Genomic DNA, 15,493 nt, shown 5'->3' on the forward strand with positions numbered 1-15,493 from the left:
CTAGAGTAAATACTAACTCAGTGGGGCCCTGTAGCATCTAACGAAAGAAAAGAACTAAGTATCTGATCAAGATCCTGCATCGGGACACAGTGGAGTGGGAAGGAAGCCACTATAAAAATGAAATCAGGAAGGATTGACTGAGAAGAGGTTGAGGACAATAGACAGAGGACCCATGTGGAGGGATGAAGATGGCAAAAAGTGACAGCAGTCCATGAATAAAAATCAGACAGGACCATGCGAAAGGAAGGGAGAGTGTACGTGGAGACAGCTACTGAATAGTGATAAGCTGGGACACGAAGACCACAGGTATGGAATCTTAAAAATAAGGAAGTTGATAATGGAAACAACCATACTGGGAGAGAAAGAGTTAAAGATAGTTCGAACCAAATGGGGGAAGAGGAGCTGGAAGTGCCTATGAAAAAAAGAACAAAACTGAAGACTAAAGGTGAATTGCAAGGCAAGGGTGACCTGAAATTGGAAGCCTCAACCTTCAGGAGGACAAGTAGTTTGAAGCAGGGGTTAAAGAAACCATCTTTGTCAAGCTGGAAAACCCATTCCTGAACAGAAGGTTTGGGGTATGACACCACCTAACAGCGACTTACAATGCAGTCCAAACATCTCCACCCCAGCATCTCCACACACACCTCCCTTTATGCAAAGATTAGACTAATGACCCTTTCATTACCTCTACGATTCTTAACAACCCTCACCTGATTGCTGTACCTTTAAACAACTCACAGAGTTTATAAGCCGGAAAACTACCCATCATGGATCAGAACTGAAGAAGCCTCTTGGGTGAGTGGCAGAACATCTTCTAGACAACACAGCAAATCCAATTGCCTTGATTTACTGCTGCTTGATATTCAACCTTCATACCAATAGATTACAGACTACTTAGTTGGAAGGTGCTCTTCAAACAACAACAGCTTACTAGCCTATACTGGTATCCATCCCCCTCTTTTCCTTCGCTACATCGACAACTGCATTGCCGCTGCCTCCTGTACGCATGCTGAGCTCGTTGACTTCATTAACTTTGCCTCCAACTTTCACCCTGCCCTCAAATTTACCTGGTCCATTTCTGACACCTCTCTCCCCTATCTTGATCTTTCTGTCTCCATCCCTGGAGACAGCTTATCTACTGATATCTACTATAAGCCTACTGACTCTCACAGCTACTTGGACTATTCCTCTTCCCACCCTGTCTCTTGCAAAAATGCTTCCCCCTTCTCGCAATTCCTCCGTCTCCACCGCACCTGCTCTCAGGATGAGGCTTTTCATTCTAGGACGAAGGAAATGTCTTCCTTTTTTAAACAAAGAGGCTTCCCTTCTTCCACCATCAACTCTGCTCTCAAACCCATCTCTCCCATTCCCCACACATCTGCTCTCACCCCATCCATCTGCCACCCCACTCAGGATAGAGTTCACCTTGTCCTCACCTACCACCCCACCAGCCTCCAGGTCCAACATATACTTCTCCGTAACTTCTGCCACCTCCAACGGGATCCCACTACCAAGCACATCTTTCCCTTACCCCCCCTTTCTGCTTTCCGCAGGGATCGCTCCCTACGCGACTCCCTCGTCCATTCGTCCCCCCACCCCCCAGAATTTAATAAGTACTTTAGATCTGTCTTCACTAGGGAAGACACAAGCGATCTCCCAGATGTATGGATGGGCCAAGGACATAGGGTAACAGAGGAAATGAAACAGATTGACATTAGGAAGGAAACAGTGATGAGTAGACTGATGGGACTGAAGGCTGACAAATCCCCAGGTCCAGATGGTCTGCATTCTAGGGTACTAAAGGAGGTGGCTCTGGAGATTGCGGATGCATTGGTAATCATTTTCCAATGTTCCTTAGATTCAGGATCAGTTCCTAAGGATTGAAGAATGGCTAATGTTATTCCACTTTTTAAGAAAGGAGGGAGGGAGAAAACAGAGAACTATCGTCCTGTCAGCCTAACATCAGTAGTGGGGAAGATGCTAGAGTCCATTATTAAAGATGAAATAGTGGCATGACTAGATAGCAGTGATAGGATTGGGCCGAGCCAGCATGGATTTACTAAGGGCAAATCATGCTTGATTAATCTATTGGGAGTTTTTCGAGGATGTAACCAGGAATTTAGACAAGGGAGATCCAGTGGATGTAGTGTACCTCGATTTTCAAAATGCATTTGATAAGGTCCCACATAGGACATTGGTGGGTAAAATCACAGCTCATGCCATTGGGGGAAGATATTGACATGGATTGAAAACTAATTGGCAGATAGAAAGTAAAGGGTAACAGTGAATGGGTGTTTCTTGGAATGGCAGGTGGTGACTAGTGGGGTGCCACAGGGCTCGGTATTGGGACCACAGCTGTTTACGATTTACATCAATGATTTAGATGAAGGCATTGAGAATAACATCAGCAAGTTTGCTGATGATACTAAGCTGGGTGGCAGTGTGACATATGATGAGGATGTTAGGAGAATTCAGGGTGACTTGGATAGGCTGAGTGAGTGGGCAGATACTTGGCAGATGACGTTTAATGTGAATAAGTGTGAGGTTATCCACTTTGGGAGTAAGAACAGGAAAGCAGATTATTATCTGAACGGTGTAGAGTTAGGTAAGTGAGCAATACAAAGAGATCTAGGAGTCCTTGTTCATCAGTCACTGAAGGTGAATGAGCAAGTGCAGCAGGCAGTGAAGAAGGCTACTGGAATGTTGGCCTTTATTACAAAGGGAATTGAGTACAAGAGGAAGGAAATCCTTTTGCATTTGTACAGGGCCCTGGTGAGACCACACTTGGAGTATTGAGTACAGTTTTGGTCTCCAGGGTTAAGGAAGGACATCCTGGTTGTAGAGGAAGTGCAGCGTAGATTCACGAGGTTAATTCCTGGGATGTCTGGACTGTCTTACACAGAGAGGTTAGAGAGACTGGGCTTGTACATGCTGGAATTAAGGAGATTGAGAGGGGATCTGATTGCAACATATAAGATTATTAAGGGATTGGACAAGATAGAGGCAGGAAATATGTTCCATATGCTGGGAGAGGCCAGTACCAGAGGGCATGGTTTGAGAATAAGGAGTAGGTCATTTAGGACAGAGTTAAGGAAAAACTTCTTCTCCCAGAGAGTTGTGGGGGTCTGGAATGCACTGCCTCAGAAGGCAGTGGAGGCCAATTCTCTGGATGCTGTCAAGAAGTAGCTAGATAGGTATCTTATGGATAGGGGAATCAATGGATATGGGGACAAGGCAGGAACCGGGTATTGATAGTAGGTGATCAGCCATGATCTCAGAATGGCAGTGCAGGCTCGAAGGGCCAAATGGTCTACTTCTGCACCTATTGTCTATCCCTTCCCACCGATCTCCCTCCTGGCACTTACCCGTGTAAGCGGAACAAGTGCTACACCTGCCCTTACACTTCCTCCCTCACCACCATTCAGAGCCCCAGACAGTCCTTCCAGGTGAGGCGACACTTCACTGTGTGTCAGCTGGTGTGGTATACTGTGTCCGGTGCTCCCGGTGCAGCCTTTTATATATTGGTGAGACACGACACAGACTGGGAGACCGTTTCGCTGAACACCTATGCTCTGTCCACCAGAGAAAGCAGGATCTCCCAGTGGCCACACCTTTTAATTCCACATCCCATTCCCATTCTGATATGTCTATCCATGGCCTCCTCTACTATCAAGATGAGGCCACACTCAGGTTGGAAGAACACCACCTTATATACCGGCTGGGTAGCCTCCAACCTGATGGCATGAACATTGACTTCTCTAACTTCCGTTAATGCCCCTCCTCCCCTTCTTAACCCATCCCTGATTTATCTAGTTTTTCTCCCCTTCCTCTTTTTTTCCTCTCTCTCTGCCAATCACTCTGCCTGTTCTCCATCTCCCTCTGGTGCACCCCCTCTTTCTTTCTCCTAGACCTCCCGTCCCATTATCCTCTCCCTTATCCCTTTTACAAATCACCTTTCTGACTCTCAGCATCATCCCACCACCTCCGGTCTTCTCCTATCATTTTGCATTTCCCCCTCCTACTTTCTAATCTCTTACTATCTTTCCTTTCAGTTAGTCCTGACGAAGGGTCTCAGCCCAAAATGTTGACAGTGCTTCTCCCTATAGATGCTGCCTGGCCTGCTGTGTTCCACCAGCAATTTCTGTGTGTTGCTTGAATTTCCAGCATCTGCAGATTTCCTCGTGTTAGCTTACTAACTTAGTTGATTTTCAATCACACCATTTATTCAAATCCTTTTCAGCATCAGAGCAATGGCAGCAGTTAATGGCAGGTCTGAAGGGAAAAGCCCTTTGATATTTCTTCATTGATCTCCCTTAACTTACAAATCTCTAATCCCACATCTATTTATAATAAAATCATTAAAGTACTGAAAATATGATTTTGTTAAGTCATACAATCAGAGCACGGAAATGTACTCTTTGGGCCACGAAGTCTGTGGAAACTAGGAACCACCCATCTTCATTAAAGTGTACCAATAGCAAGATCTAGTTACATGATAGCTAATACTTTCCAGGAAGTCTACTTACACTTGAATTTCAAGTAACATCTGGAAAGACATTTTATAGGATCTTAATTGAAACAACCCAATCAAATAGAATGTTCTTGGTAGAGAGGAAAGAACCCAGATTATCTGTTCTAAGTAGTTTCTCATTGCATTCAGTGAAACTTACTGTAACTAAAAAAGGGCAATTTGCAAGAAGAATGCTGAAGAAAGATACAGATCAGTTAATAAGTAGACAGGTGCTAGGTGCATGCAAATGTAAATAAATCTAAGTAAGTGATTTTTGGGAAAAGTGACAGAATTAAATAATAAATACATCATTAAGACTGCAGGACTGCACAAGTTGATCTTATGAGTTGTCAAAGCCAGCTGTAAACAACAAACATAATGACTTTTAAAAACACACAGAACAAAACTTCAGAATTTAAACAAGAACTTGATCCAGCAACAACTGGGAGTATTATACAATTTAGATGGAAATAAAATAGGTTGCAAAAATGGGATATTTGCACAGAATGAACCAAGGATGATCTTACAAAATAAAATGATGATCTAATAGGTTGCAAATTTATGAGATTCTGAGGCAAAACACATACCTCCTCCAGTGCCTCAGAGCTAGACGGTTCATGGTTTCGACAATATGGACCTTGTTTCCAAGCCTCAGTGTCTCCGCAGTCACAGAAACCACCTCCACCTGATGTTGTCATCTAGATCAAATAGTTAGGAAACAGGAAAACTAATTCAAGGAAATGGAAGGCAAATAGAAATTCTTGCCACCACTTCTAACTGATTTTAAATAGCACAATTGTTTTTCTGGTCTCAATCATAAGCCCTCAATTTAGCAGAAAAAAGCAACACAATCTAACTTTATACTGTACTTTGTAAAAATATTTATGTTGCCACTTTTAACAAAATCTCCCAAATTCCTTGATTATTTTGATTAATCTACCACTCAATAAACCTCACGGGAGAAAATTCGAAGGGAAAGTAAAAAACCTACATCTCAAAAATGATCTTCAAGGCTTTTAAAGGTGGTGAAAAAAGCAACAAACCTTGAGCAATTAATGGAGAAAACTGATACAGATGGATTTGTGGAGAGAGAATGTCTCTATGTTTCAGATCATAAAAATTCCATTTTATTAATGCTAACAAAATTATTTAAATTATCATTACATGTTCATGATGATTCAAGGTCATCTTGAAACATCATGAACATATATTGGTACATAGTTACTAATAATTAATTCTGAGAAAGGTCAATGGCATGAAATATTAGCTCAGTTTTCTTGTTGCAGCTGCTGCCAGATCAGCTTAAAATTTCCAGCAATTTCTGTTGTAATAATACATTTCAACTATAGTTTTCAACTCAAATGAAGTCAAAACTTGGATTACTAGTAACAAAGCATGGGAACTCCAAGCAAACTGCCAAAGCAGATGAGTCACAGAAGACAGTACACAAGGAGAACATAAGTGATTGGAACACATGCGCTGAGCTGTGGCTTCAACATAAACAATCTGTTAACAGTTTGCAGAGTTCTGGATTTTCTGGGAATTAATAAAATGAAGACTGTGAGGGAAAATAACAGTGGGATAGAAATATGGAGAAAGCAATAAAGAGAACAGCAATGAGATATGCTCTTGAAATCCTAACCCTTTCAATACTTAATCCCAAATTCAATCTTTGCGATCTACCTCGCTGTTCAATACCTGATCATGAAGAAGTGGAACTCCAACATCTCTCTCAGTGATCCATTCCAAAAACATATTGGCTGCATTACATAAGCTATGATGTCACACAATTCAGCAATCAAATACAAAATTTTTCCTCAGTTAATGGCTTCTTATTCATCCACATTGTGGAAAAGTTCAACAGATTTTCAATGCATTAAATAGCTAATATACAACATCTATTATGTTGTCAAGCAAACCTAAAGCTTCACGTTATGCTTCAATTAAGGTTACAATTGTACAAAATATAGTGAAACTAAAATAGAACAGCCTACCCTATATCTATGTTCTCTATGCACGCTGTTCAAGAAGCATTCCATGCACAGCACACAGGTTGGATCTACTGCACAGTCCCTTCAATAATAAGATAATAACAGGTTAGGCTTGGACATCATGGACATTTTATATAAAAAATCTTTTCTTCCAGAATAAGGCTCAGAATAATGTTAACAGGAGGAGGATTATAAAGTCCTTACCACTATTTAACACCTCATTTTGAAATAAATTACAGATCATATACAATTGAATATATCATTCTCCCAGTTAAGTGGAAAACCATAACTTAAAAAATTCCAGAAGAAGATTCCAATGTTTGCAACATGAAAATCAATTTTCTTGCCGCCATACCACATGGAGATTCTTACTGTGTATAATATTCCGCATTTTCTTGACTCTCCCTCTTGGGGGCCATTAATCACCCGACTGGTGTGCAGTTTCAAAGTGAATATTTTTTATTTTGGTCTAATTGACACTTTAATATCAAGCAAAATTAATTCAATCATGCTTTGGCACAACCAATTTAACAAGTCTTCCAGAAGACCGCATGACTTTGGATGGCATAGGAGCAGCATACTATGATACACAAGACATTGTGGCTATATGGACGAAGGTGGTGAGACAGACTAACTGTCAAACTGCAATTAGTTCAAGCCCTCTGAAAATATGCTCCTGATGCCCCTTACACGTTGATCCAAGGATATGAACCCTCGAAACCAATTCATCAGTTGGTAAATTGGAAAGGTCTAAGGTCAAATTGCAGAGCGTCTTAAGATCTTAAGGCGTCTTAAGAACAAGCAGAGAATGATTTGAATGCATTAAGAATGTGTCTCTTAAGTCCCACTTGAGTTCAGATTGACTAAATTTTTGCATTGTTGTTGACACAGAGGGAAAACTCCGATTTCAAACCTCCGCTGCCTTGTGGCTATACCCGCTCATGGGAAAGGCTTTGGGAGCAAACCCCGAGGAAAAATATGGAGTTGGAGTCCCGAAGGCAGCTGACTGCTGTACCCAGCACCGACAACTCCTGCGATGCTGCTGGCACCAAACTGTATTGACTTTTGTCGTTCCTTTGGACCTGTCATTAGCATGGAGAGGGGTCCCACTGCATGGGCAACAGACAGATCTCCATATCAACTCTGCCCTGGCTTGCACCCTGGAGAGGCCACTCCCAGTGACTACCAGAGGCGCAGTATCCACGGTCGACCACCACCAATGGAGGTCACGGAGTATGTTATCATTTGACTATTTTTCATTTCACAAAAAAATTGTAATTGTCAGAAAGTAGGTCAGAAAAAGATCACAGAAACTTTACATGAAATGGCACCTCACCAATACACATCCCCCATTTTTCTACTTTATAGAATGCAAGTCAACTGTGTTTCAAAAAGACAAAGACAATTTTTCTTCAGTAAAGCTTTTGTTTGTTTTCTTCAATTCATAACATTTACTGTAGGTTGCAGAAAACTTAAGGGAAAAACTGAGCATAGTTTATCAGAACTTGCATATCTTTGGAACTTGAGCATAATTTTCATTGCAGATTTAGCCTCAGTATATCAAGTAAGGGAAACATGCACCAAAGCATAACTGTCCATAAATGGAAAAAACTTACACAAAAATGCTAAAAATATCACAGCAAATAATGAAATATGGCTCAACAAAAAAAACTCTGAAAATATTCAGCAGGTTCCCATTCCTTCTCAGTTAACTTAAAGTGCAGAAAAAAATTAATGAAATTAAACATTCCTGAGAGTGTGATTTCTTCTGTTCAAACAATTCTCATAATACCACATGGTAGCACATACTTAATAAATCAAAAGGCATAATTTTGCTCATGTCTTATGGTCCAAGTGGGTATAAATTATAGAGAATTTAACTGTTGCAATTTTGATACCTGCAAGAATAGGTAGGCTCCCCAATTTTGAAAACACGTCCACAAAGCTGTGATGACTTATTTGCCTTTTCAAGTTTAATCATTCCCACAGCTGGATCCTCTCCACACAGGTACCATTCCATTGGTCCCAAAAGAATATGCTGAGCTAACACTTCTTCATTCAGTGGATTAGGGTTCGAGTCTCTGCAATAAATCTTTGGTACGAAATAGGCAAGATGATGGTACACATCCTTAGTCAAATCTGTTGCTTGAAGCCAGTTCTAAGAAGAAAAGTGTCAAATATATTTAATTTTTGCAAAAAAAATTAAAAACTATTCAACTACAATATTATTTTGTAAAATACTATCAATAATGAAGAAACATGCACTTACAATTTTCAATACAAATGTACTAACTATATAACGTCAATAAATTTGAGATCAGCTCTGTTGAAAAGGTCAAGGTGAAAAGGTTATTGTTTGCCTGCAATAAGAATAATGGCCCAATCCTCAACCCAATTTATCTAATTACACCTTTATGTATAAGCTTCTCTGAGGTGAAGGCATTCAGTTAAATCACAGAATTGCTGAACATTTATCATACAAGTCTATTTAGCCACTGAGCTTGCATTACTACTTCTGAATAAGAATCCAGATTACTCCACTACCCTGTTCTCTTCTCCAAAGCCCTGCAACTTTTCTACTTCAATTATTTGGCCAATTACCTTTTTAAAACTATTTTGCATGTATCTGTCTTATTAAGGAAGTGCATTTCAAATTGTAGCTCCTTTCTCACATTTAGCATAAACTCTGACAATGAAAAATCTCTTCCAAATGTCATGTCACTCTCAGGCTCAGCCAATTATCAAATCTGTGAAGAACTAAATGCTTTTGTCATCAATGCTCAAATATTATAAGAAATGAAATATTAAATAAAAAAATAACAAAAATGTAACCATGATTGAACAACTTAAAATATTTAAACAAGCTTACCCAGTCTCTCTGCTCAATGAGTGAATGGGAACAATTGCAGAGTGAAAAGAGGCAAAAATAACAAAAAAAGACTCAATTATATAACTTCAAGTAAAGTGATTCATTTGTCTGTATCAGTCATCCAGTTTTGATATTAGCTCAGTTTTTGTTAGCTTCCTTTCTCTTTTATCATCTTGGGGAGTGGAGAATATACCCAGCTGACCAACTGGGCATATCCTCTGGCTTTGCATTTTTCAGTTCCCATATTGTATGCTTTTCTAGATTCTTCTGACTATTATTTCACTCGCTTACTGCTCCCATTTACATCGTCCAGATAATCTTATTTACAGCTTAGCCCCATGACACTCCTGTTTGACCCAGACATCTCCATCCCTAAATCCCTGCAGCTTTACAAGCTTGTCTATCACTCTTTCAGTTCTGAAGTGTTAACTAAAATGTTGACAATGTCTCCCTTCCCACACCAATTACCATGATCTGCCGAGTATGGTATGGTTTGTTCTTTAAAACTTCCAGCTTCTGCAGTTTTGTTTTAAAATGTTTACTCCCTGGCATTCAATGCCTTATAAACACAAATATATTATCCAGGATGAAAACTAGACCATGGGTATCAGAAGAATAAACATGATAAATTATTCAAATCTCATTTTACAGCTACAGATATGTGCATCCTACAAGACCACTTGTTCACTGACTAATAGTAAGAACCCTAATTAAATGTTCCCTTCTCTCAAGCTTAGGAAGTCATCCAAACACAAAAAACCTTCTGTAAGTATGCTTACTTACTGCTGCAACCAAAAGGCCAACCAAGAAATGTCATTCTCATACCATTACATAAAAGTGTAAAAGAGGTGAAAACAGATATCGGACTGCTGGAAAACTCTGCTGGAGTAGTAGTAGTAGTGGAAGATAAGGAAATGATGGATGAACTGATTAAGTATTTTGCATCAATCTTCACTGTGGAAGACACTAACAGTATGCTGGAAGTTCAAGAAAGTCAGGGGGCAGAAGAATGTGAAATTACCATTACAAGGGAGAAAGTTTTTGGGAAACTGAAATGTCTGAAGATAGGTAAGTCACTTGGACTAATTGGTATACAATTCACGGTTCTGAAAGAGGTGGCTGAAGAGATTGTGGAAGCATCGGTAATGATCTTCCAGTGATACTGGCATGGCTCCAGAGGAATGAAAAATTGCAAATGATACCACTCTTCAAGAAGGGAGAGAGACATCAGAAAGAAAATTATAGACCTGTTAGTCTACCTCAATGGTTGGGATGATGCTGAAGTCAATTTTTAAGGATGTGGTTTCAGGGTACTTGGAGGTACATGATAAAAATAGACCATAGTCAGCATGGTTTAACTTAAGGGAAATCTTGCCTGACAAATCTGTTATATTCTTTGAAGAAATAACAAGCAGGATAGACAGGAGAATCACTGGATTTTCAGAAGGCCTTTGACAAGATGTCACAAGTTAAGAGCCCATGGTATTACAGGATAGATACTAGCATGGATAATGCAGTGCCTGAATGGCAGGAGGCAAGGAATGGGATTAAAGGGACCCTTTTCTAGTTGGCTGCCGGTGACTTGTGGTGTTCCACAAAGTTCTGTGTTAGGACCATTTCTTCTTCTGTTCTATGTCAATGACTTGGATGATGGAATTGATGGCTTTGTGGAAAAGTTTGCAGATGATACAAAAAGAGCCAAGTGGAGGGCCTGGTAATTTTGAGGAAGTAGAGAGGCTACAGAAGGACTTAGATTATGAGAGTGGGCAAAGAAGTGACAGATGGAATGCATTATCTGGAAGTGTATAGTCATGCACTTTGATAGAATAAAGTAAAATGTACACTATTTTCTAAATGGAGAGAAAATTCAAAAATCTGTGGTGCAAAGGGACTTGGGAGTCCATGAGCAAGATTCGCTAAAGGTTAATTTGCAGATTGAGTTGGTAGTCAGGAAGGCTAATGTAATGTTAACATTCATTTCAAGAGGACTAGGAAACAAAAGTAGGATGAGGGAGTGGAGCAGGAGGCAGAGATTCAGATTTCTGGCTCGTTGGGACCTGTTCTAGGGCAGGTGTGACCTGTATAAACATGATGGGTTGCACTTGAATCTGAGGGGAACCAATATCCTGGTGGGAAGGTTTGCTAAGGCTATTGGGGAGAGTTTAAACGAGAATTGCTGGGAGGGTGTTGGGAATGAAACTGAAGTGACAGAGGAAAGGGAGGTTGGCTCACAAATAGAGAAAGTTTGGAGACAGTGCAAAAGGGAGGATAGGCAGGTGATAGAGAAGGGATGTGCTCAATCCAATGGTTTGAGATGTGTCTATCTTAATGCGATGAGTATCATGAATGAAGAAGATGAGCTTAGAGCGTGGATCAGCACTTGGAGCTATGATGTTGTGGCCATTACAGAGACTTGGATGATTCAGGGACAGGAATGGCTACTTCAAGTGCCAGGCTTTAGATGTTTCAGAAAAGATTGGCAGGGAGGCAAAAGAGGTGCAGGCATGGTACTGTTGATCAGAGATAGTGTTGTGGCTGCAGAAAGGGGGGAACTCATGGATGGGTTGTCTACAAAGTCTCTATGGGTGGAAGTTAGGAACAGGAAGGGGTCATTAACTCTACTGTGTGTTTTTTATAGACCAACCAATAGGAACAGGGACATTGAAGAGTAGATAAGGAGACATTCTGGAAAGAAGTAATAATAACAGGGTTGTTGTGGTGGGAGATTTTAATTTCCTAAATATTGACTGGCAAATCACTAGGGTGAGGGGTTTAGATGGGGTGGAGTTTGCTCTGTGTGTTCAGGAAGGTCTCTTGACACAATATGTAGATAAGCCGACAAGAAGAGAGGCTACACTTGATCTGGTATTGGGAAATTGACCTGGTCAGGTGTCAGGTCTCTCAGTGAGAGAGCATTTTGGAGATAATGATCACAATTCTATCTCCTTTACCATAGCATTGGAGAGGGATAGGAACAGACAAGTTAGGGAAACGCTTAATTGGAGTAAGGGGAACCATGAGGCTATCAGGCAGGAACCTGGAAGCATAAATTGGGAACAGATGTTCTCAGGGAAATGTACCAAATAAATATGGCAAATGTTCAGGGGATATTTGCCTGGGGTTCTGAGTAGGTATGTTCCAATGAGACATGGAAAGGATAGCAGGGTACAAGATCCATGGAGCACAAAGGCTGTTGTAAATCTAGTCAAGAAGAAAAGAAGAGCTTACGAAGGGTTCAAAAAACTAGGTGATGATAGAGATCTAGAAGATTATAAGGCTAGCAGGAAGGAGCTTAAGAATGAAATTAGGAGAGCCAGAAGGGATCATGAGAAGGCTTTAGCAGACAGGATTAAGGAAAACCCTAAAGCATTCTACAAGTCTCTGAAGAGCAAGAGGATAAGACGTGAGAGAATAGGACCAATCAAGTGTGACAATGGGAAAGTGTGTATGGAACCAGAGGAAATAGCAGAGGTACTTAAATAATACTTTGCTTCAGTATTCACTACGGAAAAGGATCTTGGCGATTGTAGGAATGACTTGCAGTGGACTGAAAAGCTTGAGAATGTAGATATTAAGGAAGAGGATGTACAGGAGCTTTTGGAAAGCATCAAGTTGGATAAGTCACCGGGACAAGACGGGATGTACCCCAGGCTACTGTGGGAAGTGAGGGAGGAGATTGCTGAGCCTCTGACAATGATCTTTGCATCATCAATGAGGATGGGTGAGGATCCAGAGGATTGGAGGATTGCAGATGTTGTTCCCTTGTTCAAGAAAGTGAGTAGGGATAGCCCAGGAAATTATAGACCAGGGAGTCTTACTTTGGTGGTTGGTAAATCAATGGAGAAGATCCTGAGAGGCAAGATTTATGAACATTTGGAGAGGCATAATATGATCAGGAATAGTCAGCATGGCTTTGTCAAAGGAAGGTCGTGCCTTACGAGCCTGATTTAATTTTTTGAGGATTGACTAAGCACATTGATGAAGGTAGAGCAGTAGATGCAGTGTATATGGATTTTAGCAAGGCATTTGATAAGGTACCCCATGCAAGGCTTATTGAGAAAGTAAAGAGGCATGGGATCCAAGGGACATTGCTTTGTGAATCCTGAACTGGCTTGCCCACAGAAGGCAAAGAGTGGTTGTAGACAGGTCACATATTCTGCATGGAGGCCAGTGACCAGTGGTGTGCCTCAGGGATCTGTTCTGGGACTCCTACTCCTTGTGATGTTTATAAATGACCTGGATGAGGAAGTGGAGGGATGGGTTAGTAAATTTGCTGATGACGCAAAGACTGGGTGTGTTGTGGATAGTGTGGAGGGCTGTCAGAGGTTACAACAGGACATTGATAGGATGCAAAACTGGGCTTAGAAGTGGCAGATGGAGTTCAAGCCAGATAAGTGTGAGGTGATTCATGAGATAGCTCAAATGTGATGGTGGAATATAGCATTAATGGTAAGACTCTTGGTAGTGTGGAAGATCAGATGGATCTTGGGTCCAAGTCCATAGGACACTCAAAGCTGCTATGCAGGTTGACTCTGTGGTTAAGACGGCAAACAGTGTATTGGCCTTCATCAATTGTGGGATTGAATTTAAGAGCCAAGAGGTAATGTTGCAGCTGTATAGGACCCTGGTCAGACCCCACTTGGGGTACTGTGCTGAATTCTGGTCACCTCACCATAAGAAGGATGTGGAATCCATAAAAAGGGTGCAGAGGATATCTACAAGGATGTTGTCTGGATTGGGGAGCATGCCTTATGAAAACAGGTTGAGTGAACTCGGCCTTTTCTCCTTGGAGCAACAGAGGATGAGAGGTGACTTGATAGAGGTATACAAGATAATGAGAGGCATTGATTGTGCGGATAGTCAGAGACTTTTCCCCAGGTCTGAAATGGCTAGTACAAGAGGGCACAGTTTTAAGGTACTTGGGAGTAGATACAGAGGAGATGTCAGGGGTAAGTTTTTTTTACGCAGAGTGGTGAGGACGTGGAATGGGCTGTCAGCAGAGGTGGTGGAGTCAGAAACGATAGGTGTTTTAAGAGACTCCTGGATGGCTACATGGAACTTAGAAAAATAGAGGGCTATGGGTAAAGCCTAGGTAGTTCTAAGGTAGAGACATGTTCGGCACAGCTTTGTGGGCCGAAGGGCCTGGATTGTGCTCTATGTTTTCTATGTTTCTATGATGCAACGTTCAGATTTTATAAAACACTGGTGTGCCTCACTGAGAATTGAGAGGAGTTTTGGGTTCCTTATCTAAGAAAGGATGTGCTGACATTGGAGAGGGTTCAAATGTGGTTCATGAAAATGATTCTGGGGTTCAAAGGCTTGTCATATGAACGTTTGTTGGATCTGGGCCTGTACTCACTGGAATTCAGAAGAACAAGGGATGACCTCATTAAAAGCTTCGAAAGAGTGGATATGGAGAGAATGTCTGCTGTGGTGGAGGTATCTAAGATCAGAGGACACAGCCTCAGAATAGAGGGATGTCCTTTCAGAATGGGGATGAGGAAGAGTTTCCTTTGCCAGAGGTGGCTGTGGAAACCAAATCATTTGGTATATTCAAGGCAGAGGCTAATACATTTTTGATTAGTGAGGGCACAAATGGATATGGGGTGTGGGCAGAAGATTGAGGCTGTGAGGGAAAATGGATCAGTTATGATGAAATGGCAGAACAAACTCGACAGCCCAAATGGGACAAATTCTGCTCCTATATCTAATTATCTTATGATGGAAATCCAAAAGCATTTTTCTGCAACAATTTCCAGGAGATTGTTTATTAGATCTGATTGGTTTGTTGATCAGGGAACAAATGTAATGGCCATTAATAAAATCAGATAGCTTTGACTAACACAGTTTGAAAGGAACCATTTTCTATAGGGTAGCTTTTTAAAACAACAATTGATCCGTCTTACAATATCCTGGCTATTGACCACTGTAATAGGTTTGCAGGAAATTCGCCTTCAAATTTGGACTGGAATCATAATCGAACACATCAATCATGCCAATCCTGTACACATTCACCATCAATCTCAAGATCAAATGTGTTCTCCTCCAAACACAACTGATCGTCTCTCACCTCAGCACAAATCCCATCTCACTTGCTTAACATTTCCAACATTTTCTAATCTT

General features: G+C 41.0%; 1 protein-coding gene across 5 annotated transcripts in view; it reads right to left on the reverse strand.

Moving 5' to 3' along the window:
* ubr2 (ubiquitin protein ligase E3 component n-recognin 2) overlaps positions 1 to 15,493 on the reverse strand; it is a 222,762-nt gene that overhangs the window by 163,901 nt on the left and 43,368 nt on the right. For all 5 annotated transcript variants that reach the window (XM_059985777.1, XM_059985778.1, XM_059985779.1 and 2 more), the window contains 3 exons: positions 8,400 to 8,659; positions 6,505 to 6,583; positions 5,098 to 5,208 (listed from right to left, as the gene is read on the reverse strand). In XM_059985777.1, the coding sequence (XP_059841760.1) occupies positions 5,098 to 5,208; positions 6,505 to 6,583; positions 8,400 to 8,659 (450 nt within the window). The remainder of the gene's footprint in view (positions 1 to 5,097; positions 5,209 to 6,504; positions 6,584 to 8,399; positions 8,660 to 15,493) is intronic.

The sequence above is a fragment of the Hypanus sabinus genome, chromosome 12 (genome assembly GCF_030144855.1).
Source record: "Hypanus sabinus isolate sHypSab1 chromosome 12, sHypSab1.hap1, whole genome shotgun sequence".
NCBI lineage: Eukaryota > Metazoa > Chordata > Chondrichthyes > Myliobatiformes > Dasyatidae > Hypanus > Hypanus sabinus.